At 45.1% G+C, this 27199-nt stretch overlaps 1 protein-coding gene across 1 annotated transcript in view; it reads left to right on the top strand.

Moving 5' to 3' along the window:
- LOC147718216 (nicotinamide N-methyltransferase-like) overlaps window positions 1-27199 on the top strand; it is a 90992-nt gene that overhangs the window by 52955 nt on the left and 10838 nt on the right. Inside the window, exon 2 of the mRNA XM_086967169.1 lies at window positions 19194-19401. Coding sequence (XP_086823295.1) covers window positions 19194-19401 — 208 coding nt within the window. The remainder of the gene's footprint in view (window positions 1-19193; window positions 19402-27199) is intronic.

Here is a 27199-nt window from a genome sequence, read left to right on the forward strand (position 1 = left end):
TATACAGTATTAAAGTAAACAAGATGCCGTTTTTCAATAAGTTAAAGCAGATAGGAACTAGGAAAGGGATACTAGAGGAAGAAATTCCTATCCCCCCTAGGGACACGCCTGGAAATTTCATGTACCATAAACATGGCATAGACGCCATATTGTATCTAGATTTATGGGCCGATTATACTAAGCACCTAGAAGAAAGACACAGATGGCCCGTTACAGGAACATGGGATGCTGAGTGCATCCTGAAAGTAGAAGAAGCTCTATGGAGAAAGAAAGCCAGACAATCACAGAAAGATGCCATAGAATTATGGCGTAAAGAATCACATAAACGAGTTGAGAAAGAACTCCGTAGAGAAGACAGACTTAGAGAAGCGCCGGATAAAGTCCGAGAAAATGAATTAGTTATTGAAGGGATTCGAGTAAAATCAGAACAAGTAGACCGCGCACGAAACAATCTTGTAAATGGCATGTACTTAGTGGCCGAGGGTTCGCCTGAAGCCACTTCAGAAATACCGAAAGACCTGCCGCCACCATTGGTTCCAACTAAAGTAACTCACAGGACTACTAAAGACATATTTCTGAATTCCTATCTAGATGATGTAGCACCCGCTTACTCCAATTCACGCGCCCCGCCTACCGACGGTGACGGGGACGGAGATGGCAACCTGCCTCCAGACCATATCCCGCCATTACCGCAACAAAGTTCCCCCGTCCGACAGCCTGTCGTTCCTCCTCCACCCCCACCACTTCTCACACCTAAGGTTAAGATACCAAATCCGTTTTTACCTGATCCTACTAAGAGACAAGTTCAAGTACATATACAGACTCCACAGAGGGATAATGCCCAAGCCTCTCCCTCAGGAGGTGCGACCGGGGGTTACCAGACCCCGCCAGCAACACACAGATTACACCTTAGGGACATGCAGAACCACCCTACGCTCCAATCACCCCGTCTTGACATACTCAAAGCACCGCTTTCAGTTTGCAGATATGATCCAGTACCCGGCAAAGACGATAGAATATTGTTAGCATCACTACGCTTACGACAAGCTACGGATTACCTAGCGTTATTCTCAGGGATGACTGATCATCTAGATAGAATATATCATTTTGTCCAGACTGGGGAAAATCCTGAAAGTATTAAGGAGGCCCTGGAACATCAGAAAGTTGACACTAAAGCATATATATTACGTTTTTTCATAAATTGCTTAATAAGAGAACGAGACAGGCCTGAGACAGAACAGGATGAAATGGAAGCACTAAACAAGTGGGGTCAAAATATAGCAGAAGGAAAACATGATAAAGTGAATTGTATATCTAGTATGTACAAGAAAATAAGAAAAGCAGTAATAGAAATACACGAAAAAGAAAAAGAAAATGCCTCCTCCGAGGAGGAGGAAGCACCTGAAGAACCAGAAAAGACTACAGATACAATAGCGTATGTAGGTAAGGGAACTTACCTTAGGAAAGGCATTCGTCCAGAAAGCAAGAGAGTTTTTCTCTCTGGCATATCAAAACCGAATTCTCCTGAACATCAGTTTCAAGACACTGATAAAATGCTTCGAGAACGAATGGGGTACCATGTACTCAATTCTATGGATGAACAAGAACTAGCCCGGTCAGCAGTACTATGGGCTGACAATCCTAATATATACAATGATGACACAGTAGCGCAGACATTTCTGAACCTATCTCCAGACGAGCAGAAATTAGCAGGTACATATATGATTCAGCACCTCCTCAAGTTATACAGAAATCAACATTCTGATCCAGGTCCCTTACACGATACATTAGAAGCACTACTCATGGACAGATGGGGAGGCCTAAGTACCAAGTTAATACAAATAATTCTAGAACAACGGCACAGATATAACACTTTCTTAAGCTCACAATATGCTTCCGCCCCGCCCCCAGAAAGAAAAATGTATCATATGGAGCGTCTTGAAAGACAGAACCCTTTACGAGAAGTACATCCAGTTATGGGTACCGATAATACCTTGAAACGTGTGTATGTACACACACCTCTGACCAAGTTAGAACTATTGGAAATGAAGAAACTAGTACCCTGTCACGACAAAGACCCTGCAGGTTTTCACAGAGAACTTAAAGACATGTTACTGATGGGAGATTACACATATGCAGATATCATGAAAATGTTAAAGGTATTGTTGCCCACAGGCATCTACAAGAAACTTAAGGAAAGAGAATGGGAGGTGGGAGACAAAAAGATTATATGGGCAGAAATAGAAGACGAGGAGAAACTTCGTACCCCAGGGCTAGGCCTTGGGGAGAAAGCTAAAGCATTACCAGGTTTGATAGTACAGGTTCTGCCAAGATTACTGACCACTAAAAAGGAAGACTGGGACGCGATCTCAGCCTGTAAACAGAAACACGATGAATATACCAGTGACTTCTATTCAAGGTTCGAGAAATGTTTCATTATTAATAGTGGCCTAAAACCAGGTAGCGAGTCGTACCCACATCTTTTTGTATCAAAGTTAGTCGAGAATTCCCTGACATCAGTCAAGAACCGTGTATATAAAGTTGAAAGTACATGGCAAGCAAATACGCCATCCCAGATGTTACAGATGTTACAGTATCATCAGAACAGAATCAGAGAAGAACAGGATCATGAACAGAAACGTATGAAAGACACGAAAATGAAAATGTTAGTGGCCCAGTCGGTTCCAGCCGACGGCCAGAGAAAGGGTACGACCCAGACAGGTAATGCAGCAGCTCCCGTTAAAGGGACATGCAACTATTGCAAGCAGCCAGGTCACTACGTACATGAATGTCCAGTCCTGAAACACAATATAGCAACAGGTAAAACTAAAGAAAGACCGCATCCGCCTAGACAAGACCAGGGTCAGCAACAGACTTCACAGAATTCACAACCTATGCATGCTTCATCACATACAGGACAGACCGCTGCGGTATCACAGTCGCAATCACAGCCACAGCCCATTGCCGCGACGCAGCAAGTTTCACGGCAGATGTGCCAGTATGCCCAATCTGATTATCCCGATTATCAGCGTTACACATGAAACAGCCTAGAGAGGGAGTTTGGCTTGCCTCTTATTGAGATTCCTGTAGATCAAGAGGGTCCTTATGTACACAGTCAAGTATTGGGAAAAGACAGAAAGTTCTTAATTGACACAGGGGCAAGCCGCACAACAATCAGTCATAATGAAGTCCCAGGGGCACCCCTCTCAGGCTCACAGAATGTTTCCCTTGGTTTTTCAGGACAGCCTATTCTAAATGAGGTATCAGAACCCGTCCCCCTGGCTGTGGGTCCATTATCACGTGTTACAGACTTGTTACTTACGAAATCATGTCCAGAAAACTTGTTAGGAATAAAGACATTGAAGGCTCTAGGAGCAGTGATATGTTGTTCTCCGGAAGGAGTTAGACTTTTCTTGCGTGACTTTAAGGGTCACTATGTATTACGAGAGTTTGATGTCAGATTGAAAAATGTACCAGAACACCTGTGGGCACAAGGCCCAACCGATGTAGGCTGCATGCACATTACACCATACTGTGTTACACTAAAGCCAGGTGTTGTTTTACCCCGAATCAGACAATACAAGTTACCACCCGATGCTGTAGTGGCTTTACTGGAAATCATTGAAGAGCTCATTGCCCAAGGAGTGGTCGTAGAGACCGACTCCAATATCTGTAATTCCCCTATCATTCCGATTCTTAAACGTACTGACCCCAATGCACCGCCAGTATATCGGCTGGTGATTGATTTACGAGAACTAAATAAATGCATTGTACCACAGTACCCTGTGGTTCCCGACATCTCATCCCTACTGACTGCTATTGATTCAGAAGCATATTTACAACAAGGGGTGGTGAGGGACAGAGTCTCTGAATTAAACAGAATACTCTCACCCAGTCAAGAGATCAGGGCTAGATCCAACACCGTTTTTTAGCTCACTGCACCATCCCAGTTTCAGAACCTGACTGTATGCAAATTAGTCTGTTCCTGTCCCAGTGCATGATGGGAACAGGGCAAACCAAACTACAAAAGCCAATTCTTACACTGGGAAGGAAACAAGCTACCGGGGACCGGTTTCTGGCATTTCAGCCTCTTCGGCCCGGCTTGCTTGAATCCTGATGGTGCAATGAGCAAGGGACTCACATCTGAGTATACCCTTCCACGCTTAGGGTGGACAAAAATATTTACAACAAGGGGTGGTGAGGGACAGAGTCTCTGAATTAAACAGAATACTCTCACCCAGTCAAGAGATCAGGGCTAGATCCAACACCGTTTTTTAGCTCACTGCACCATCCCAGTTTCAGAACCTGACTGTATGCAAATTAGTCTGTTCCTGTCCCAGTGTATGATGGGAACAGGGCAAACCAAACTACAAAAGCCAATTCTTACACTGGGAAGGAAACAAGCTACCGGGGACCGGTTTCTGGCATTTCAGCCTCTTCGGCCCGGCTTGCTTGAATCCTGATGGTGCAATGAGCAAGGGACTCACATCTGAGTATACCCTTCCACGCTTAGGCTTGATTCAGAAGCAACGTTCTTTACTGTAATTGACCTCAAGAACACCTTCTTCAGTGTGCCTATTGACCCAGAGAGCCAATACCTTTTCGGATTCAGTTTAAATGGACGAAGTTTCAAATTTTCACGCGCACCTCAAGGATTCACAGAAAGCCCCAGCATCTATAGTCAAGCACTGAAAAGACAACTTGATGGTATTCAAATGCCAGTTAACACCGCCTTACTGCAATACGTCGATGATCTGCTGATCACCGCACGAAGTGAACCCGAATGTGAACAAGCATCACTGACAGTTTTACATTTTCTGGCCGACAAGGGACACAAGGTGTCTCCTTCGAAGCTACAATTCTGTGTTCAGCAAGTTGTGTACTTGGGTCACTTGCTGTCCAAAGTGGGGAGACAGCTCACTCCTGACCGTATCCAGTTAATTGTAAATATGCCACAACCCCAGACACAAAAGGAAGTGCGGGCCTTTATAGGCCTCACCTCGTACTGCAGACAATGGATTCCTCAGTATGCATTTCTAGCTAAACCACTCATTCAGTTGACAACACAGGAGGCAGCGACTTCGACTGTCCTTCCTTGGACTCAGGAACATACACAGGCCTTTGAAGAATTAAAGAAAGCTTTATGCCAAGCACCAGTTTTAGCAACACCATGTTACAGCAAACCTTTTACACTTTTTGTTACAGAACGTGATGGTACAGCGTTGTCTGTCCTCACTCAAGACCAAGCAGGTTCACATAAGCCTTGCGCTTATTTTTCAAGTACATTGGATTCAGTAGCCCAGGCACTCCCTGCGTGCTTAAAGTCAGTAACAGCAACAGCACTAGCAATCAGACAGAGCGACTCAATTGTTTTAGGACATCCATTAACAGTACAAGTTCCACATTCTGTAGAGGTTCTTTTAAACAGAACTCAGACTCAACACTTGACTATAGCACGACTGACAGGTTATGAATTGACGCTATTCCAGCCACACATAGAGATCAGACGCTGCAGCATTCTAAACCCCGCAACATTGTTACCTTCAATTATGACAGATCCAGCCCCGCATGATTATATAGAGATCATTAATGCATTAACAAAGCCCCGACGAGACTTAACAGATGTTCCATTGACAAATCCAGACCTGACACTTTATGTGGATGGTTCATGTATGAGAACAAGTACAGGAGAATTAGTGGCCGCGTATGCAGTGACCACTGAAACTGAAGTAAAATAAACATATCGTATTGACACACTGTCTGCTCAAGCAGCGGAGCTCATCGCTCTGACCCGAGCCTGTATACTAGCCAAGAACAGAAATGTTAACATATACACTGATTCCCGTTATGCGTTCGGAGTCGTACACGACTTCGGAATGTTATGGCAAGAACGAGGTTTCTTGACCTCTCACGGTGCCAAGATCCAACACGGTTCCCTCATTCAAGCACTGTTAGAAGCAATACATCTGCCTTCAGGCATATCCGTCATGAAGTGTAAAGCACATACTAAAGCTACGGATTCTGTTTCCCAGGGTAACGACCTGGCAGACCAGACAGCAAAACATACAGCGTTGACTCACACCCAGACAACTGACGTGACAAAGGCAATAGTACCGACACATTGTATGACAGTTAGGGATCCCACACTAGATGTAATAGATATTCAGACACATGCTACTGCAGATGAAATAAAGAAATGGACTGAACTAGGAGGGATCCAGACAGATCAAGGTTGGATGACGAAGGGAAAATCTACATGGTTTCTCCCCGACTCTATGGTTCAAGTCATAATAAATACAGCACATAGTCCAGCACATCTAGGAGAGAAAGCGATGTTAGACAGTTTACAGAATCTCTGGTACAACAAACACTTACGAGCAGCAGCAAAACAGAAAGTGCGTACTTGCATGATCTGTTGTCAGTTCAATCCAGGTAAAAGCGTCCCTGTAGAGCAAGGTGGATTTCATCCTCCCGATCACCCTTTTGAAGTCCTCCAGATGGATTATATCCAGATGGACCGTTGTCGAGGATTCAAATATGTCCTCGTAATTGTTTGTGCACTTTCCCGTTGGACCGAAGCATATCCAGTCCCAGATTACACTGCTCCGACCACTGCCAGGCAGCTGGTTCGAGAATTCTTCCCACGATACGGCTTGCCTCGTGTCGTGTACTCAGATAACGGACAGCCATTCTCATCCGAACTCATGAAACAGGTTTCCCTGCTGCTAGGATATCAGTGGAGATTCCATTGTGTCCGACATCCCGAAGCCGCTGGCCTTGTAGAAAGGCATAACCAGACACTAAAAACCCGCCTTGCTAAAGTTTGTAAAGAGAAAGGGGTCGACTGGATAGTCGCCCTGCCAGTTGCATTGTTTTATATGAGAATGGTCGCCCATTCGAGAACAGGACTATCCCCGTATGAGGTGGTCTTTGGGAGACCACCGAATATGTGGGGGACGCCCATCCCTAAGAAAATTGCAGATGTTGATTGTAATATGCTGACAGATTACCTTGCCTCCTTGATGTCTGCACTCCAATCATGTCGTTCACAGGTTGCCGCAGCCTTCCCTGACAACACTGATGTAAAGCCACATGATGTCCGTCCCGGTGACACAGTGCTAATTAGGAACTTCGACAGGAATAGTCCGCTGGAGCCCCGCTGAAAAGAGCCGAAGACCGTCCTTCTTACAACGCGGACCGCTATCAAGGTGGAAGGCCGAAAGGGGTGGATCCATACGAGTCATATTAAAAAATGTAATGAACTGTTGCCAGAAACAGACTCGTCCACCCCCTCAAAGGACTGCCTCGATACTAAAGACTTTAAAGTTACCAAACAAGAGAAAACTCCCCAAGAGGAGTACCGAATGAAACTTCGATCTAGCAAGTCAGACAGTTTAATTGTTTAAGTCCTCCCCTAGGTGAATCGGTTAAATAGTTTCTGACATGTATCCCCTAGATCGAGATAGAGAGAGAGAGAGACAACTCAAGAAACGTACATATTGTAAATCACTCCGCAGTCACTGTATAGTGACGTTATTGATTATGTTTTTTCTAAGTCTTCTGATTATTGTTGCTAGTATATTGCTTCCCATATATTACCCTATTTTCAAGCATGAACAATCTGCTTACAATGTCAATGCCGAACATTCTTTTAGTGAATTACCTCCCCACGAACTCTCTTACAGACTCGCGCTGCGCAACAACACATTCATTAGTATGTTACATCACTCCCATCAGACTAACAACGCTACAAACTGCTGGATATGTGGCCGACTCCCTCCCTATCAGAAATACAAGGGAGTTCTGCCCCTCTTTCCGTACCCGTTCACTCACAATGGCTCCTGTGGTGCATGGTTTAGAATAATTAATTCCTTAGATCCTGATGTCGCTGTTTTCAAAGGGAATTGGGTTTGGGGAAACTTGAACTTAGTTCTGCTTAATGCCTGTTACCCGGACAAGAAGGGACTTCCCACTAGAATAGGAACTGATCTAGAAAATGAAGTTAATGGATTAGGTAATTATACAATTAACCTTATGATTCTTACTGTCGAATCCGAAGCTGCACCAGTCCTCCCTGCTAAGTCAGTATTACCAGTCACTGGTGATTTATGTGTCAGAAAGAAGGGTTCAGTACACTTAGGTCATAGCAAATGTACTACTGTGGTCGAATTCAGTGATCAAGGCAAATCTTCCTTTAGAGCTACTCGTCATTCCTACTTTGTTTGTGGCCATACCGCTTACATACGCTTACCTCCAGATTGGGATGGTACCTGTTACATTGCATTCCTTCTGCCACCTGTTTTTCTAGCCCCTCCTGATTATCACAGAAATACAAACCTAGTAAAGAATAGACTAAGAAGAGATCTCCCGATTGTCGACTACACTGAAACGGCATGGGAGCAATACACAGATTTCAATAAAGGATTCTTTTTCTTCACAGGTCCCGTCCAAAACAGTAAACTAATACGCAGATTAACTAGAACACTCGAAGCAGTAGTGAATGAAACGGCCTCCGCCCTAGGTAACTTAACAGAGGAGCAGTCCGCTATGCGGGTTGTTGTTCTTCAAAATCGTCTTGTTATTGACGTCATCTTGGCAGATAGAGGCGGAGCTTGTAAGGTCATCGGGTCAAGTTGCTGTGTTTTCATTCCAGAAAACGCGCCAACGGTATACCAAGCTATTACACGTCTTCATAAAATTGCAAGTTTGATACATCAGAATCCAGGCACCTGGACTTGGTCCGGTTGGTTCTGGACAACGTTGACCGCTTGGGGATGGAAGATCCTATCCTTCCTAGGCATTGCCCTTGTCATAATATTCAGTTGCTGCCTGTGCCTACAGTGTGGGCCAGCGATTTGTGGACTGTGTGCCACATCGTGCATTGAACATTCCAGTTTTCTCTCAAAACGTGAAAGGAAGAAAGAAGAACAAATGATGTTACAAGAACAGACTGATCGATTCATGAGGATCGATATATCATGAAGGGTCCGTAGGGAACAAGGAGGGAATGAGGAAATATAAATTTTATGGTCAGGTAATGTTCCCTAACGTGTACCCCACCGTCTCCATGTACCAGCTTAAAGTGCATGTAACTTCCCTCCTGTGCCAGCTATGAAGACGCAAATACATTTGCGTCCAACGTTAACATGTCCTCTTTCAGACCCACCCTGAATGGGTTGAATATTCCATTCCTAAGTATGCTATGCCAATGTCTTTTTGTGGTGTACTTTACACGTTTTTCAGCTCTGGCGAAGTAGGCCCTGAATTCTGCCATCGAGCCTTTTCCTGCCTTCTGACTCTGAACGCCTCAGCCTGGGCTGCCTCTGTACCCGTGACCTCTGCCTTACTTCCTGCGCGGCTAACGGCGCTTAGCTCAGCCTGCTGCCTGCCAAGACTGAATTCAACCTTCAATTATCTGTTCCGCTCCTCGAAAATGCATTCCTGCCTACTAGTTTAAGTAAACATCCCCCCAGCTGCAGAGCGAAGGGTCCGGCCTCACTGTCTCCGTGCAAGTAATTCATAGCCTCTGTTACCATGGTAGGCCCATGCCCCCTATTATCTCATGCAGACACTTAGACGCTTATACACGCACTCACAGTCAGTATAGAATAGCTTCTGCCCCAGAGACCTTTTTCGTTTAGATAATATAGTTCCTAAACATCAGATACCAGATATGATAGAGTACGAGTTGATCTGACATGCCAGACTTCTGTCTCTTTCCACCAGTGTAAATGTCAAGTCCCCTGCACCCTCCGGTCTCACGTCAATCACACGTCATGCAGCTGCGCGCGCATCCAGGCCTCAGATTTCTGCTGACGTCACAAGATTCTGCTTTGTTGCCACCCACTTGTGACACCTACCTGTGACGTTTCTAGCCCACACCTCTATGTTCACGCCTAGTTCACGCCTTCTAATTACGTATCACTACCACGTGTGTGTTTTATCTTGTTTCTCTCAGCTGTTACGCCTACTGTATTGGTTTCTATAATGTGACTTAAGTATATAAGCTATGTATTGTCAATAAAATATTGCTCTATCCCTTCCTGCACCCCAGTGGTGGCAGGAACAAGATATCCGGTCTGGTACCATTCCTTTTTAAGGAATAAAACCCCTAAGAACTCTAACACCACGGACTCTGCCTCTTTCTTTCCGATTGAGTTATTATTGATTAAGTACTTACCTGCATAGAAATTAGGACGGTAAATCAAATATTTACCACAGGCGGCCAGGTAGGAGAAGGACCTTCCTCCTGTAGTCGCTCTTCGGATGCGGGGGACGGCGGCGAGGGCGTGGTTGGCTGATCGGAGGTGGCGTTTGGGAGCGTAGAAGTTGATTCGGCTGTTGAGGTAGCTCGGGCCTTGGTCGTGTAGGGCTTTGTGTGCGTGGGTGAGGAGGCGGAAGGTGATTCTTTTGTTGACGGGGAGCCAGTGAAGGTCTCTCAGATGTCCGGAGATGTGGCTGGTTTGTGGGATGTCGAGGATGAGTCTGGCTGAGGCGTTCTGGATCCGCTGGAGTCTCTTCTGGAGCTTGGCGGTGGTACCGGCGTAGAGGGCGTTGCCGTAGTCCAGTCGGCTAGTGACGAGGGCCTGGGTGACGGTCTTCCTGGTCTCGGTGGGGATCCACCAGAAGATCTTCCGTAGCATGCGTAGGATGTTGAAGCACGCCGAGGAGACGTTGTTGACTTGCCTGGTCATGGAGAGGGAGGAGTCCAGGATGAAGCCCAGGTTGCGTGCATGGTCTGTCGGTTTGGGTGCAGTGCCCAGGGTGGGAGGCCACCAGGAGTCGTCCCAGGCGGAGGGTGAAGAGCCCAGGATGAGGACCTCCGTCTTGTCCGAGTTCAGTTTCAGGCGGCTGGTCGTCATCCACTCGGCTACCTCTTTCATCCCTTCGTGCAGGTTAGCTCTGGCGGCGGCGGGGTCGTTGGTCAGGGAGAGGATCAGCTGGGTGTCGTCGGAATAGGAGATTATGTTGAGGTTGTGTTGGCGTGCGATGGCTGCGAGGGGGCTCATGTAGACGTTGAAGAGGGTGGGGCTCAGTGAGGATCCTTGAGGGACGCCGCAGATGACTTCGGTGGCCTCTGACTTGTACGGTGGTAGGCGGACTCTCTGTGTTCTTCCGTCGAGGAAGGAGATGATCCATTCCAGCGCCTTGTCCAGGATTCCGACGTTGCTGAGGCGCTGTACTAGGGTGCGGTGGCAGACAGTGTCGAATGCCGCGGAGAGGTCTAGGAGGATGAGGGCCGCTGTTTCTCCGTTGTCCATCAGGGCTCGGATGTCATCGGTGGCGGCGATGAGGGCGGTCTCGGTGCTGTGATTGGCTCAGAAGCCGGACTGTGAGGGGTCGAGGGATCCATTCGTCTCGAGGAAGGCGGCCATCTGCTTGTTGACTGTCTTCTCGATGACTTTGGCTGGAAACGGGAGGAGCGAGATGGGGCGGTAATTTTTGAGTTCGGTAGGGTCCGCTGTGGGTTTCTTGAGTAGAGCGCTGAGTTCGGCGTGCTTCCAGCTCTCAGGGAAGGTGGCGGTGTCGAAGGATGTGTTGATGATGTCTCGCAGGTGGGGTGCGATGACAGCGTCGGCCTTGTTGAAGACGTGGTGAGGGCAGGGGTCGGTCGGTGATCCGGAGTGGATGGAGTTCATCGTGCGGATGGTGTCTTCGGTGCTGATTGGGGTCCAGGCGTGGAGGGTGGTGGTGGGGAGTGGTTGTTCGGTGTTGGTGTGCGTTGGTTGGTTGTTGAAGCTGTTGTGAATGTCCGCAATCTTGTTGTGGAAGTATGAAGCGAGGGAGTTGCAGAGGTCTTGCGATGGGGTGATGTCGTTGTTTCCTGCCCTGGGGTTGGATAGCTCTTTCACGATGTTGAAGAGTTCCTTGCAGTTGTGTGCGTTGTTGTCCAGCCGGTCCTTGAATGCAGTTTTCTTGGCGGCGCGGATCAGCTGGTGGTGCTTCCCGGTGGCCAGCTTGAAGGTGGTCCTGTTGTCCGGTGTAGGTTCCCTTCTCCAGACTTTCTCGAGGGCTCGGCAGTTCTTCTTGGAGCTCTTGAGTTCGTCGGTGAACCACGGGGCTTTCTTGCTGCCGGGTCTTCCTGAAGCGGGCTGGCTCACACCACACGTGATCTGACGGTCCTGCCCAGGACATCATCACGCACCATCGGGAAACGCCTAAGGATAATGGAACGTGTAGTTTCACCATAGTGTTCCTAGCATTCCCCTTGTGTGTCAGCGGTGTAATTCTGGTAAAACGCATGTGATGGGGTGATAAAATGAGCTTATACACAAAATTCCACCATAGTATACTGATATTAGTGCGCTTGTATGTAAGTGGAGTAATTATAGTAACGCGCACATGATGGGATGATAGAATGTGTTTATACCCAAAATACCACCATAGTATCCTGTTGTTAGTGCGAATCCGAATTCGGTTTCATTAAAAAATAATAAGAAACCTGTTTTTGGTTAGTGCCCAAGAATAACACTGGTATAGGTGGAGGAGGGTGGCACAAGACGTAATTAACCTTGTGTGCCAGAGGTGTAATCATTGCAAAGCACACCTGAAGGCATGATCGAAGATGTTTATACCTCAAATTAAACCATAGTATGCTGATGTTGATGCAATTCCGTTATTAAACCCCCACAATTGGTTTCATAAAAATCGTTTGCGACTGGTATCTGAGGAAATAGCATTTGGAGTGGGAGATTTTGGAGGACGGGCAGTACACCTAAAAGATGTACTGTGGGTACCTATTATATCTAAGTCCCCACAAGAGTAAGTCTCTACTGTCTTCCCAATGACTGCCACAGGATCTCATCGTTCAGCCCAACAAGGTGACTTCTTAAACGGTAGACCCATTTTTGCTCTCTCAGCAACAATGTTCTCTGGTCATCCGCTTGATGTCTCCCTAGTGGTACTCTCTCTATGGCAGTCCATGTAAGGTCTTCAACCGTGTGTCCCCGTTCTAGAAAGTGTGCTGTGAGTTTAGTATTGGTTTTCCCGCACCTTATTTTGCTTCGATGTTCTGTGATTCTCGTTCGCACCTTCCTGCTCATCATCCCCACATACATTTTTTCACAAGGAGAGGTGATCAAATAAATGACCCCTGTGAGTTGCAGTTCATGTGGGATCTTTGTTCCCATGGGGTTGGTAGTCTGAGGTCAATTGACTGGGTATTGCACGTAAGATGGCATACGCTACATGAGCCACACCCTGTGTGGCCCATCAATCTGGGAGAGCCTGCCACAGTTGTCGTGCCCCTCGTACCCGCCAACACCCTGGGTCTTGTATGTACAAGTAGGTCTTTTAAGTTCTGGCCCTGCTTGAAAGGAAAGAGGAGTCTCTCTATATTCAGGCCCCCTGAGTTCAATATTTTCCAATTTCTTAATACTAGTCGTCTAACCTGCTGTGACGCTGTATTAACGATAGATACAAACACTGGTTTATTGGAATGGGGTCTGATAGTTTTAGATAGGAGGAAGTCACGATTTGCATTTATTGACCGTTTCCTGGCTCTTTTGATGACCCTGGGAGGGTATCCCCGCTGTTGCAATTTCTGCGTGAGGGTATCGGATTGCACAATAAAATCAGCTCTATCCAAACAGTACCGACGTATTCGAAAGAACTGGCCAACCGGCAAATGTATCCGTAGGGATCGGGGATGGAAACTCTCAAATGCCAGCAAGGCATTTATTTCAAACAGATGAGTTTCTCTAGTTTGTTATATGTTAAGTCTCTCCACCCCTCGTTGTGTGTTTACTTACAGGAATGAGCTACCCTGAGTTGGGATAGTGTAGGAGGGGGTAGTGTGTGTGTGTGATAGGAATGAGCTACCCTGAGTTGGGATAGTGTAGGAGGGGATAGTGTGTGTGTGATAGGAATGAACTGCCCGATGTAAACATGGAATATGAAAAGAGTAGGGATAATTTGATTGGCGACAGTGTGTGTGTGTGTTAGGAATGAGCCTCCCTGAGTAGGGATAGTATAAGTAGGGATAGTGTGTGTGTGTGATAGAAATGAGCTGCCCTCAGTAGGGATAGTGTAGGAGGGGATTGTGTATATGTGATAGAAATGAGCTGCCCTGAGTAGGGATAGTGCAGGAGTGGATCATGTGTATGTGATAGAAATGAGCTGTCCTGAGTTGGGATAGTGTAGGACGGGATAGCGTGTGCGTAATAGGAATGAACTGCCCTATGTACACATGGAATATGATAGGAGTAGGGATAATGTGAGTGGACATAGTGTGCATTTGATGAGATTAACTGGCTTCAAGTGGGAATAGTGTGAGTGGGGATAGTGTTCATATTATAGGAGTGAGCAGCTCTGAGTGGTAATAGTGTGAGTAGGCATAGTGTACATGTGATAGGAATGAGCTTCCCTGTGTGGAAATAGTGTGAGTGGGCATAGTGTGCATGCAACTGGAATGAGCAGCTCCGAGTGGGAATAGTGTTAGTGGGGATAGTGTGCCTGTGACTGGAATGAGCAGCTCTGAGTGGGAATAGTGTGAATAGGGATAGTGTGCATGTGACTGGAATGAGCAGATCATAGTAGGGATAGTGTGAGTGGAAATTATGTGCTTGTGTCCAGGCTGAGTATCTCCGAGAAGGGATAGTATGAGTGGGGATAGTCTGCATGGAATAGGAGTGATTGGTTCTCAGTAAGGATAGTGTGAGTGGGTTAGTGTGTGTGCGTCTGATAAGACTACATGGTGTTGAATGGTGATAGCCTGTGTGAGGATAATGTAAGTGGGGATAGGTACATATGAAAAGACTGAGTAGCTCTGCATGGGGATAGTATGAGTGTGGATACTGTACATGTAATAATGCTGAGTAGATTTGCATGAGGATAGTGTGAGTGGGCATAGTGTGCATGTTATAAGACAGAGTGGCTCTGAGTGAGCACAGTGTGCATGTGATAGGAATTAACTGCTCTGAGTAGGGGTAGTAGAGATAGTGTGCATGTGATAAGACGAACTGGCTCTGAGTGGGAATGGTGTGAGTGGGGATTGTGTGCAAGTGATTGGAATGAGCAGCTCTGAGTACAGATAGTGTGAGTTGGAATAGTTTGCTTGTGTTAAGAAGCCCCGTAGCCACCAGAGCGTCATATATTCTGACACTCCTGTGGCTTTGCGCCATTCACCATATTTACAAGGTGGCGCTAAGCCACTTAATATAGCTTAACGCAACCTTATAAATAAGCCGCTTTCCGCAGCAGTCAGCTGCGGCAAAGTTGTGGGCATTTGCTGTGGGCCACACCCATTGCTTTTTGATGCTGCCCCAGATTTACAAGGCTGGGGCAGCACCATAAACTAGGGCCAGGTAATACCTGGCCTTAGAATGGAGATAGGAGGAGAAAATGTTAATTTTACCTTGTTTTTTGTTCTTTCTATGTGTGCTGCATTCTACCACACACATAAAAAAGCAAATCACCATTATTGCTTGTTTACGTTCAGGGAGGTGTCCCTTCCTGCAACTAAACAATCGCCCCTGCAGTGCAGGCACTGTTCTAAAATGGTGCATGTGGGCTTGGCAGCTTTAGAAATGTCGAAGCTCTGCGTTGTCAAATTTATTTTAACACTGTGCTCTGGCATTTTTTGTAAATATGCCTTGAGTGTCTCTGACTAGGGATAGTGTGAGTGGGGATAGTGTGTGTGTGTGATAGGAATGATTGCCTCTCAATGGGCACAGTGTGAGTGGGGATAGTGTATGTTGCGTATCAAAAGACTAAGTAGCTCTATGTGGGGATAGTGTGAGAGAGGATAACGTAAGTGGAAATAGTGGGGCTGTTATAACATTGAGTAGCTCTGCAAGAGGATATTATGAGTGTGAATAGTGTGCATATAATGAGGCTGAATAGCTCTGCATGAGCATAGTGTAAGTAGGAATAGTGTGCATGTGATAGCACTGCACATCTCTAAGTGGGAATAGTAGAGCGTTTGTGTGTGATAAAATTGAGTACCTCTAAGTGGGGATAGTATGTGTGTGATAGGAATGAGCAACTCTGAATAGGGGTAGTATAATTGTGTGCGTGTAATAGGAGTACCGGGCTCTAAGTAGGGATAGTTTGAGTGTGATTGGAATGAGCAGCTCTGCATGGGAATATTGCCAGGCCTAAACCTTTATTTTTAATACATAAAAGTCACTCCTAGGGTAGACTCTAAACAGACTGTGGGCCAGGGAGCATTATATTTAAAAAGTTGGATATGCACTTTTAGGTTTTGCATGTTCTTGTAGAGAAAAAACCCACATTTGTTCTAACACAGCCCTTCCCATAGTACAACATTAGGTTGCTTTCTTACATCTAATAATTAAACACTTTCAATTGGGAGCGGGTAGGAATGTTGAGCTTGGTGTCTAAAGAATTATTATTTAAAACCCTCTTTAATGCTAAATCCAGAATTTAAGTCCCAATTCTGTAAATTACACTTTTAGAAAGTTGGGCCGAGAATATCTGGAATCCCGGGCAAGGAATTACAAAAACATCATTAGGGGAGGACACAAGAAGCTTCACCCACTTCAAAGTGTGCACCAGCTATTAATAATAGACCCTAAGATCTAACTCTTCAGCAAACATCTGGACCTGCTGAAGATTCAGAAAAAGGACTCAGAAGAAGGACTAATTGTTTTGCTCAGAGAACTCTGTCCATTTGAGCAAGACAGGTATTTTACTCACAACCTTGTAAAGCTCCCTTTTAGAACTGCTGTTGGCATTAATTATTTGAACCTGACTATTCTGGTTTTTGTTTTTGGATTTCTGTATCTGTGGCTTCATAGCTAACATTGATGTTACTTTGTATTGCCTTTTCTACATTTTTTGAAATAAAACTCTAGCATCCCATTTCTCTAGAACTCAGTTCTTGAGTGGACCCAATCACTATTTAAATGTACTCTTCTAATTGTTGGTCCTACTGTGGTGGAGGGTGTAGTCTCTTAATGCTAGATCAAAGGTGCTGGATCTGAGTCATCAAAGATAATGTTTTTGTGATGGAGATATTGGAGTTGAGCAAAATATTGGGGTTCAGGCCCCCAGAAGGATAGTGTGCATCTGATAAAACTGAGAGGCTCTGAGTTGAGATAGTATGAGGGTTGATAGCGTGCATGTGATTGGAATGAGCAGCTTGGAGCAGGGATAATAAGCATGTGATAGAAATAAGAGGTGCTGAGTGTTTATCCTGACTGTGTGATAGGACTGAACAGCTCTGGGTGGGGATAAAGGGAGTAGGAAGAGTGTGCATGTGATAGAAGTGAGCGACTCTGAGGGGGCATAGGGTGTATGTGAATGGAATGAATGATTCTGTGTGGGGATAATATGAGTGGGTTTAGTGTGTTTGTGAATGGAATGAATGACTCTGCATGGGGATAGATGAGTGGGTATAGTGTGTTTGTGTGTGAGAGGACTGAGTGACTCTGAGTGGGGATAGCGTGAGTGTGATAGGAGTGAGCGTCTCTGAGTTGGACCAGTATGAGTGGATAGTATACGTATAATAGAGCTGAACTGCTTTGAGTAGTGCTAGCCTGAGTGAAGAGTGCTGGTAACATATCATTAAAAATAGTTTAAGGATTGGTTGGGCATTGCTGACTGCGAATTAGGTTTATGAGAAGCTGTGCAAGGTCCGCTGTGCATACGTGAGAAGAGTGTGAGGGTAATGGGTGGGTTTCATGTGAGTTGAGATGGTGTGGGAGATGATGGACTCTAAGTAGAGGATTGGGATTTCTTTGAGTGAATATGGTGTGGTGGTGAGGGGGTGCCTGTGCAAAGGGATTTCAGTAGGAATAGTGTGAGGAAGGAGCTGACAGTAAGAAACCCCATCTAAGAGTGAATGCACCCATCCCCTCCAAACCTTTATTCCCCGAGAGCCTCTTGCTTCAGTGGGAAGTGAGCAGCAGGTTTGCTCATTGAGCACTGGCTCAGCTCCCACGACTCCTGCTAGTGTCACCTTTAACCTCACCACACTCTGGCTGAAAATGCTTTCCCAGCTGAATCTCCTTGCAGGCACTGTCTGTAGTGAGAAGGTATGCCCTTAGATTTGGTTTCAGACATTAAGTCTTCAAACTCTGACCTGGTTCCTGGCTATCAAGTATGTAAGAAGTAGAAAACAAATAGCTATGTAAAAGGCAACACCGCCTGCTGATGGACAGAGGGCAAGCTATGGCTAGAGGCAGGAGACCCTCATCCCCATGTGGTATATCCCTTAGGAGTTACACAGACAGAAGGGGGACACTCAGGTTGAGGGTCTGTGATGCTGCCACATCTGACCTTGTGCATGCGGATGTCATGGGGCTCTCAACAATATTTGGGATACTTAACATATGTGTGTAAGGCACTGCTATGTTACTATGGACCTTTAACCTGGAAATACTGTTCGAGTGCAACTGCCTTGTGCTAATAACCCTATGCTGCACTTGTAAAACTTAAAGTTTATGAATGCATTTAACAACCCACTTTGGCACAGCCAATCGTTTTGGCCTTTCCGATAGCTACAGTACTTCAAGTAATTGCTAGATGTCCTTTTTGAGTCAGAGGCAATAGTTTGAAGTCTTTAACAAGCAGCAGCCATTCAGAACTTTACTGGATGTCGCTCCCGAGTCAGAAGCAACTGGTTAACAAGTCTGTCACAAAGCTTGAATAACTCAAGTTGTTACTTGATATCAATCTTGAGTCAGAAGCAATCATTTCAAGGGTCCCTCACAAAGTTTAGGGTGTGTGACTCCATCAAAAAAATTTCATGTCCACTTTTGCTACTCTAATGAACGGTGCTTGTTTTCTATAGGATTCATACATATGGCATTGCTGATGAATAAAACTGAAATAAATGTATTGTATACTGTTGAACAATTGTAAAGAGAACCCATTATGTATAGGTACATTGCACAGTGTTTTTAACAAATTGTTTTTGAGTGTCGCTATCTTTGTATGCCAGTAAAATGCCAACTGCCTTATGCCATGGACTGTTAGTAAGAAGCAGGATGCAAATGAATAGATAAAGATATTTGGTGAAAGGTCCTTTATTCATAAATATTTATATGTCTATCAAAGTGAATGGCGATGGGTTGCTCACCGGCAGAGGGTTGGCTGCAGGCTAAAGGTTGTGCGCAGTGGGGTTTGGACAACCAAGAGGGGATGTGTGCAGATCCTGGATGGACATTAAACCCTACATCTGCTGATAGCTTTGCAGTACATTGAAGTGTGGATCTCTTTCTGAGCAGGTGCGGTGGAAGGGGGCTCTCTGATTCAAGCTTCGATTGGCCCCCTCATCCATTATACCATCGCAGCCTGTGAGTCTTTCACTGAGATCACCTTCGCCTGCTTGCATGACAAGTCCATGGAGGAGGTGCAGAAATGGCTGAAGAATGAACCTGATGCAGTGGATTGTAGTCACGCGATAAAGTATTTTTGTGAACTCCAGGGCAGCAGGTAAGGATCCTACTCTGTGCGAACCACGTTGGTGTTGATGGTGTTAAATATTCAGTGTAATAGGCTTGAAAGTACCACAGTGTATGTAAGTCACCTTCTACCGGTCAGAGGTACTCAGTAATCCTTGTGTCATGTACTGCTTTCTGTATGGCACATGTTCATCGTACTCTAGGACTGGGTCACACCATTTCATGTTTCAACATGTCTTATGGACCTGGGATGATTCTTGCACCACAACCTCATGGCTGACACTCTGGATGTTTTTGTGAAATATGTTACTCAATAAGTGAGCACTCAAGTCAACTGGTGAAGAGAGTCATCCAAAGTAGTACTCCTTTCGACATGGGTGACTGGTATCCAGTGTGACACTGCTAATGTATGTTGGCATCTGATGTATGATATTCATGGGATAAAGACCAAGGTACCTGCACTCCAAGTTGAAAAGGGATGCTTGCTGGCCCCTTCTACAGCTATGTAGTTTGTCATCACTGGAACCCATTGCTTCCTCTTGAGTGTGGAATGTATGTGCAAAACATGGTGTTGTGTACATTATACAACTGGCTGTGAACTATCAGTTTGTGTGTAGTTTTAAGATGTTGGTTGCCTTTAGACAATATTACTGTCTTGAGTTAGCTGTCCCTTCTCTAAGGACCTGTTTTTCTATTTCACCTCACCGATCCCTACACAGCCAGTTGAATCTGAGTTGTGGCGTGCCTAGATTGCCTAAAAAAAGAAAGATAATTAGATCAATAGGGATATCTTTTTGCTCTACTTTTTGTCTCAAATAAGTTTGGAGAGATCAGACTGTGCATTAAATGAGCCATTACTCCAACAAAGACTGTGGCCAGGGCATAATCAGTGATCTCATTTGGTCAAAACAGATGTACGCACACAAGGCCTGTGGTTAGCTGTAGCCGAGGAGATCTGAAGCCCAGAATCAGCCCCTGGTTGGTTGAAAGATTGACAGAGTGACATTGTGACTGAGTGTGACAATTGTAGGATGTTTTCCATTTCCATGGAACCTGAGATATTGACAATACTTTGGGATGGTTTGTGCAGTGTGCTGTGCAGCACCTGAAGAAGGGGCATTTGAACAGCATTCACACGCTGCACCTGTTCTCAGTGGATGGTTGTTTTCCTGCACCTGCCACTGTCTGTGAATGTGCACTGTCACTGTGAGCCACCTGCTGACGTCCACCTATGGTGCGTTCCATCATCGCCAGCACTGCATCCAAGCTGTAGAATTCCACCCGCATTGGGTTCCATCTTTTCTGACACTGTGGGCCAGCAACTAAAGTCCACCGCCAGTGGGTTCTATATTCACTTGCACTGCATGGCAGCTGTTGAAGTTCAACTGTAGTGGGCCCTGTCTTCACTGGGAATGTGATCTAGCTGCTGAAGTCCACCTGCAGTGGGCTCTGTCCTTGGCTTGCTTTGCTTTGAGGTGTGTAGTCAGTTGAGGTCTAAGCTTTTACCTGATGATGCCCCTGCCTTGGTGTTCCACATACCACCTCTGCTGGTGCACCTGTTCACAGAGTGACCTCATGTAGGCAGTACCTGCCAGTATTACACACCCTTTGCTTGTCTTGTATTCAGGGCTCTAGACCCATGACATGCCATCATTATTTTTTTTGAAGTTTATCACAATATTATTTTGCTATATTAATATTTTGTAGCTTTATCTGAGGTTTGCTTCTCCCATTTTAATTCTATTGGTTTTAATGTCCTCATTAGGTATGTCTACTGCATAGTTTGCTAATCTGATCGTACATAAATTTATGCTAGTCCTCTTTCTCATTGTCTTTTAGGTCTAATGTATGCCAAGACCTTTTGATGTTACTAAAATATGTATAATTTACTTCGAGATGGTGGGCTTTCAGCCACCTCTCTCCATCCTTCGGTCTGTTGTGTCATTCACATTCTGATTCTGCACACTCAGTGTCCTGCTTGGAGCACTGGGTCAGCAGCTGGATAACTTCTCTTTGAGTGACTGCATTTTGCCTTCTTACAGTGCGCACATGATGATGTAGTTCCCTTTAGTGCCAGTGTTTTTGTTTACTTTATGATTACTTTAGTGTTGTCTTTTTGTTTAGAGCCTGATGTGATAGCAGGACACTTCTACTGCACATTCCATCTTTGTCGAATCCCATCTCCTAACAATGCTGTTGTAAATTACTTTTGGAGAGTTTTGCTTTTCTGACTATTGCTTTTTGACAACAAACCAGATTGTATCCATTTGAAACTGTTCTGTATTAAGTTATCATCTTTTTACTTCTTACTACTTACATTTCCTTTCTTTCTTTCTTTCTTTTTTCTTTCTTTCTTTCTTTCTTTCTTTCTTTCTTTCTTTCTTTCTTTCTTTCTTTCATCTTTCCTTCCCTTTTTTCTTTCTTTGATTGTTTCTTCCATTGCTTCCCTTCTTTCATTATTTCTTTCCTTCCTCCTTTCTTTCTTTCTTTCTTTCTTTTTTCTTTCCTTTCTTTCTTTCCTTCTTTCTTTCTTTCTTTCTTTCTTTCTTTCCTTCCTCCTTTCTTTCTTTCTTTCTTTCTTTCTCTTTCCTTCTTTCTTTTTTTGTTTCCCTTTTTCTTTCTTTGCATCTTTGTTTATTTGTTTCTCTCCCTTTCCTTCTTTCTTCCTTTCATTCTTTTTTTCTTTTTTTTGTGTTGGCCAACACATGTGAGCAGTGCCTAGATGATGCCAAGTGCAGTTGCAACCTAACAATGAACAGTGACAACCCTTGATAATACACAGTGATTCAGTTTACTGTTAACCTCTAATAATGCAATAAAAAAGTGTGCCCTTACACTCTGATAATGCACAGTGATGCATTCTGTTGCTACTGCTGCTACAGCTATGCATTGCCCACATTGGACAGATTCTGCAGAATCCTTCTTCAAGACATCGATCCTGCTTTTTGAAATCAAGGTTACAACTTGGCGTATAGTTTTCATTTCATTTCATTTTCATTTCATCAACTTTTATTCGATTATAAAATTGTATAATCATAAAAAGTACAGTTTTAAAAAAAGAAAAAACACAAAAATAATACAGAATCAAGAGAGGTCATTGACATTTGAACACATATAATGTTAAAAGACGATTTTACGACGAGTTGATGTTACTGTTTTTAAAAAGGTCGCTATCAGTTTTGCTTCATGCGGGGATTTCGGTGATTGAAGATAGGCAAGTGCTGGGTATGATTGTCTGAGTCCGCTTGAACGGAGGAGGGGCAGAATCCATTTTTTCCTTGCTGATCTGTAGTGTTTACAAAACAGGATGACGTGTATCGTTGATTGTTTGGAAACTCCATCACAGGGGCATCGCATCAGGTTTCGAGACCAGTTCTTCATTTCAGGAAATGAGACCATGCGGAAAAAAAAGATCGAACCGTAGTCTTGTCAATAGGAATTTTTCATAATTCGAAAGGAAGTATGTCAGGTAGGGCTGTATGAGTTTCTCTGTCTGCAAGGTGCGGATTTTTTCATTATGTGTTTTGACAATCTCAGCTTGATTGCGAAGTTCTCTTAAATGGCCCATACATAGTACTTTCAACTGTTTCTTTGAAATATCTTCTATTGAAGGTGGTTCTAAAAAGTATTGCTCACGGTCAAGATCTTGGAAAAATTTGTGGATGTAGTTGAGCCACGGTATTTTCCTCCAGTACGCTAGGCCAAGGCATTCGGTAATGAGGGAGCGTGTTATGTGACTTTCGGGGTTACACCATATACGGTGCCAGAGTATGAGAGGCTGGCATCGTATGGTGTCGGTCACATATTCCATGCCCAGCTCCCGATGTGAGGCTAGGATCGGGGAGCTTTGGGGGAGAGCTAAGATGTATTTGATAAAAGCATTCTCCGTAACCTGGAGTTGATCAATACATCCATGACCCCAGATACCTGCTCCATATGTGGCCACACTGTGGCATTTTGCATAGTATATCGTTAGCAGTTCCGCTGGGGCTGGTTTTCCTAGTTTTCTGGAGAAAGCAATTAGTGGTGATACTGCTCGGCGAAAGTTGAGGTTTCTGGCTTCGATTGCCTTGTGCCAGGTCATTGTGTCTTCCACGAGTATGCCCAAGTATGGGTATACCGATGTTTTTTCCAATCTGCTGTTATTAATGAATATGGGCTTTGAAACTCCCCGTTTTGGTCCAATAGTCATTGTGAAAGTTTTTTTAATGTTTACTTTTAGACCCAGGGAGTCCATGAATGACACGTATTTGTTCAACTGCCGCTGGAGTTGGTTCGGTGTCCGGGCCAGGATGACCGAGTCATCGGCATACAGGAGGATGGGTATCGGGTGGTGTGCTATCTGCGGGAGGTCCTGGCTCCCTTCCAGCATAGCCTGTTCAAGCCCGTTGGTGTATAGGTTGAACAGGAAGGGAGCCAGTACACATCCTTGCCTTACACCTCGTGATATTTTGAAGGGGCGTGATAGTTCACCACCGGTGCCGTAGCGAACTCGGCCTTCCGCGTTGGTATATAGCTCCCTCAGGAAAGCTAGTATGGGTGGGTCCACTCCAAGGTTTGTCATAATCTGCCACAGCTTTGCGTGCTGTACGCAGTCGAACGCCGCGCTCAGGTCTACATAGACCAGATAGATGTTGCCTCCTTTCGCGCGTGCATACTTTCCAGCCAGGAGGATCAGGTTTAGGGCCTGTTCCACCGTTCCAAGCCCCTTCTGGAAGCCATATTGCAGGTCTGTGATGGTGTTATTCTCTCGGGCCCAAGATTGTAGTCGGTCCAGGAGTAGTCGACCTGCAATCTTGCCCGTGGAGTCCAGAAGGGAGTTCGGTCGGTAGCACGCGGGGTCGTTGCGGTCCCCTTTCTTGAATATTGGCAATAGGGTAGATGTTGACCATGATGGAAGGAGTCCAATTTCAGTGACTGCAGCCATTACCCGAGTGATTATTAGTGACCAATAATCAATATTATATATAAACAAGTCCATAGGTACCCCATCTGGGCCCGGGGCCTTACCAGTTTTTGAGGCTTTGATAGCCTTTCTGACCTCGTTGAGAGTGAAACGTAAGTTAATGGGGTAAATGTTATTCTTTGCTTGTTTCTGGTCTTTTGTTTGGGGAAGGTCCGCTGGTATACCGAAGATTTTTGTAAAGAGGTGGACCCAGTCATTCTCAGTTATTGCCACGTCTAGGTGATATGGGTCAGTGATGTTGTCCAGAAAGGGTGATCTTATGGTCTGCCAGAATGCAGTGCTGTCTTTCCTTAATGCGCTGTCATGTAATTGACGCCATAGGTCTTGCTTTATCTGTTGTTTGCGGTGTTTCCAGGCGTTATTGTATGTTTTCCTCCGTTGTGAGATTATTTGGGCATCTCTTGGTTTCTGTCGAAGAGCTTCTTTGAGGGATGTAAGGGACTTTCGACAATCAGTGTCGAACCATCTCGTCGTAGGAAGTTTTGGTTTATTTGCTGTGTTTTTAAATAGCTCTTCCCTTATTGCTCCTTGGATGTTATTAAAGGAGATGATGATTGATTCAGGGGATGCCTCTGCAGACAGACAGTCCGTTAACCATAGGTGTGTTTTTCCGAGTACCCTTTGTGTTGTCTCTTCAGGGTCGATCTTTGACCATTTAATAGCATAGCCATTCTTTTTCTTTATGGCCAGTGAGTGTTGGTCGAGGGAGCTGGCTTTTATTGAAGATAAACCTGTTTTTTCCATGAGGAGTTCCACACTAAGGGGATAATGATCGCTAATTGGACTAGACCCTACTTTGTAGTTTTTTAGTAGTCCTTTACAGGTGTTTGAAGCTAGGATATAGTTAATGGTTGTCTGACAGCCTCGCCCATGGAAGGTGGGTAGAAATTCCTGCACCGGATTGACTAGTTCGTTAGCAAAATCTAGGTCCAAGGTGAAGAGGATTTCGTTCAGCTTATTACCACCCGGGGTATGTGAAAAATGGGGGATGGGGTTTCCAAGTTCATTCTGTAGCCCACAGGTCCCATTTTTGTGATTTGGACATAGTGTTTGATCGAAATCACCTCCCCAGATATAATTAAGTGTTGCGTTGTGGTTTGTTTTTTGTAGTGAAGATATATATGCCACCATTTCATCTAAGTGTGAGCAGCATTCCAGCGTGCCAGTGTTATTATAGTAGTTTATGAGTATGAATAGATTTCTCTTTGAAGCTGTCAAGTGCGTGACTTGAATGATTTGGAAGATGCATGTTTCCTTTAGTAATTTCACAGTGAGTGGAACGGTGTTGGAAAAAAAGATCATGAGTCCACCTTTTGGCCTTCCCATTATACTAGGTGTTGCTTTAGTAAAGAATGTTTTATAACCCACTAGATGGAGAGGGGTTGTACGCCAGGTCTCTTGCAGACACAGGATTTGTTGGCTCCTTGCTGCGTTCAGCCATAGAGGGCATGTTATTTTTGCAGTTAGGCCTGCAACATTCCAATAGGCAATACCTATACTCATGGTCTGTGTTTCTTTCTCGTTGGCAGATATTGTCCGGTTGTTATTATTGACTGCATTGACTGCATCATGCTGGATGCTTAATCCCAAGTTGGTATCCGCTTCTGCTGGGAAAATACTAGTCAAGAGATTATTTGGGTATGTCGATGGTATCTCAAGTGTATAGGGAGACTCTGGAGATGCTGTGTGCTGCTTATCGGATGCAGAGTGTTGTGTAGTGTCAGATTCGTGGTAGCTAGATTTATCCAGGAATGGTCAGTCGACCATTTCGAGGCAATCGAAACGATTTTGGGTTGGGAAGCCCTGCCATCCTTCATATGCTTGATAGGGTCTGTCCTGCCAGTAGGGCATTTGACGTTCTATATACCTTTCTCTCGGTCCGCCCCTTGCTATGTATTCATGTGGGTGTTCCATCTGGTTCCATGGCACTTGGTACCATGGGTCCTGGTTTCGCGAATCTTTGGGGAGATGGTGCCATGCCCAGGGTGGTGGATTGCGTTGTTGTTTCACTGGGGGGTAGAAGAAGGAAAGGTGTCGGGCGTCTATACCCCCTTTTTTGTCGAGTTGAGGCCAAGCACAGATGTGGTCTACGGTTGAGGGATCTCTACATGTTACGATGATGCAGTCACCGCGTATTGATTTTTTCGTTTTGCCTAGCCAGGCTACCCTGTGGGCTGTGGTGATCCCTCCCGAGAGATGGGATTCAAGGGGCCTATTGATGCTTAGCCACTGCATGGCTTTGTTTTTAAGTGACCATGCAGTTTCTGGTGTGTCGTCTGTTAGCTCAGGTACTCCTGTAAGGACTATTGTATAAGGAGTAGCTTCCGGGGGCAAATGGGCAGGACGTCTAGCTGCAGGAGGGTTTTTAGGTGTGTTTTTGGGTGTTTTTTGAGGGGGCAAAGGTTTCGATGAAAGGGATTCAGACTTATTTTCTGGACAGATTCTGCTGGAGTCTATGTTTAGTTCTGGACCTGGGGTGTCTACCGTATCTTTATCTGTGGTTACAGTTTGCTGTACTATTTTGGGAGGTGGTTTCTCTTTCTGGGGATGAAACGTGTTTGCTGTGGATTTGGGTAGTGTGGTGTTTTGATTTAAGTTTTTCTGTACTGAAGATGTTGGGTTTGTATGATTGGCTGTTTTCTGCATGTGTGCTTGATTTTGTTTTTTGGGTGGGTGCGAGGTGTTGCGCTGCCCCTTTATGTCTATACGAGTGTTTGAATCTAGGAGGGTGGCCGAGATTATAGTTAGTTGGGCTTCGAGGTTTCTGATGCTTAACTGAATGGGCTTTAGATATTGGTATAATAGGTCTTTGGTTGTAGTAAGAACTTGCGAGGTGATTCTGTAAGTCTTGCATTGGTTTATG

Source organism: Lissotriton vulgaris, chromosome 4_1 (genome assembly GCF_964263255.1).
Source record: "Lissotriton vulgaris chromosome 4_1, aLisVul1.2, whole genome shotgun sequence".
In the NCBI taxonomy this organism is placed as follows: domain Eukaryota; kingdom Metazoa; phylum Chordata; class Amphibia; order Caudata; family Salamandridae; genus Lissotriton; species Lissotriton vulgaris.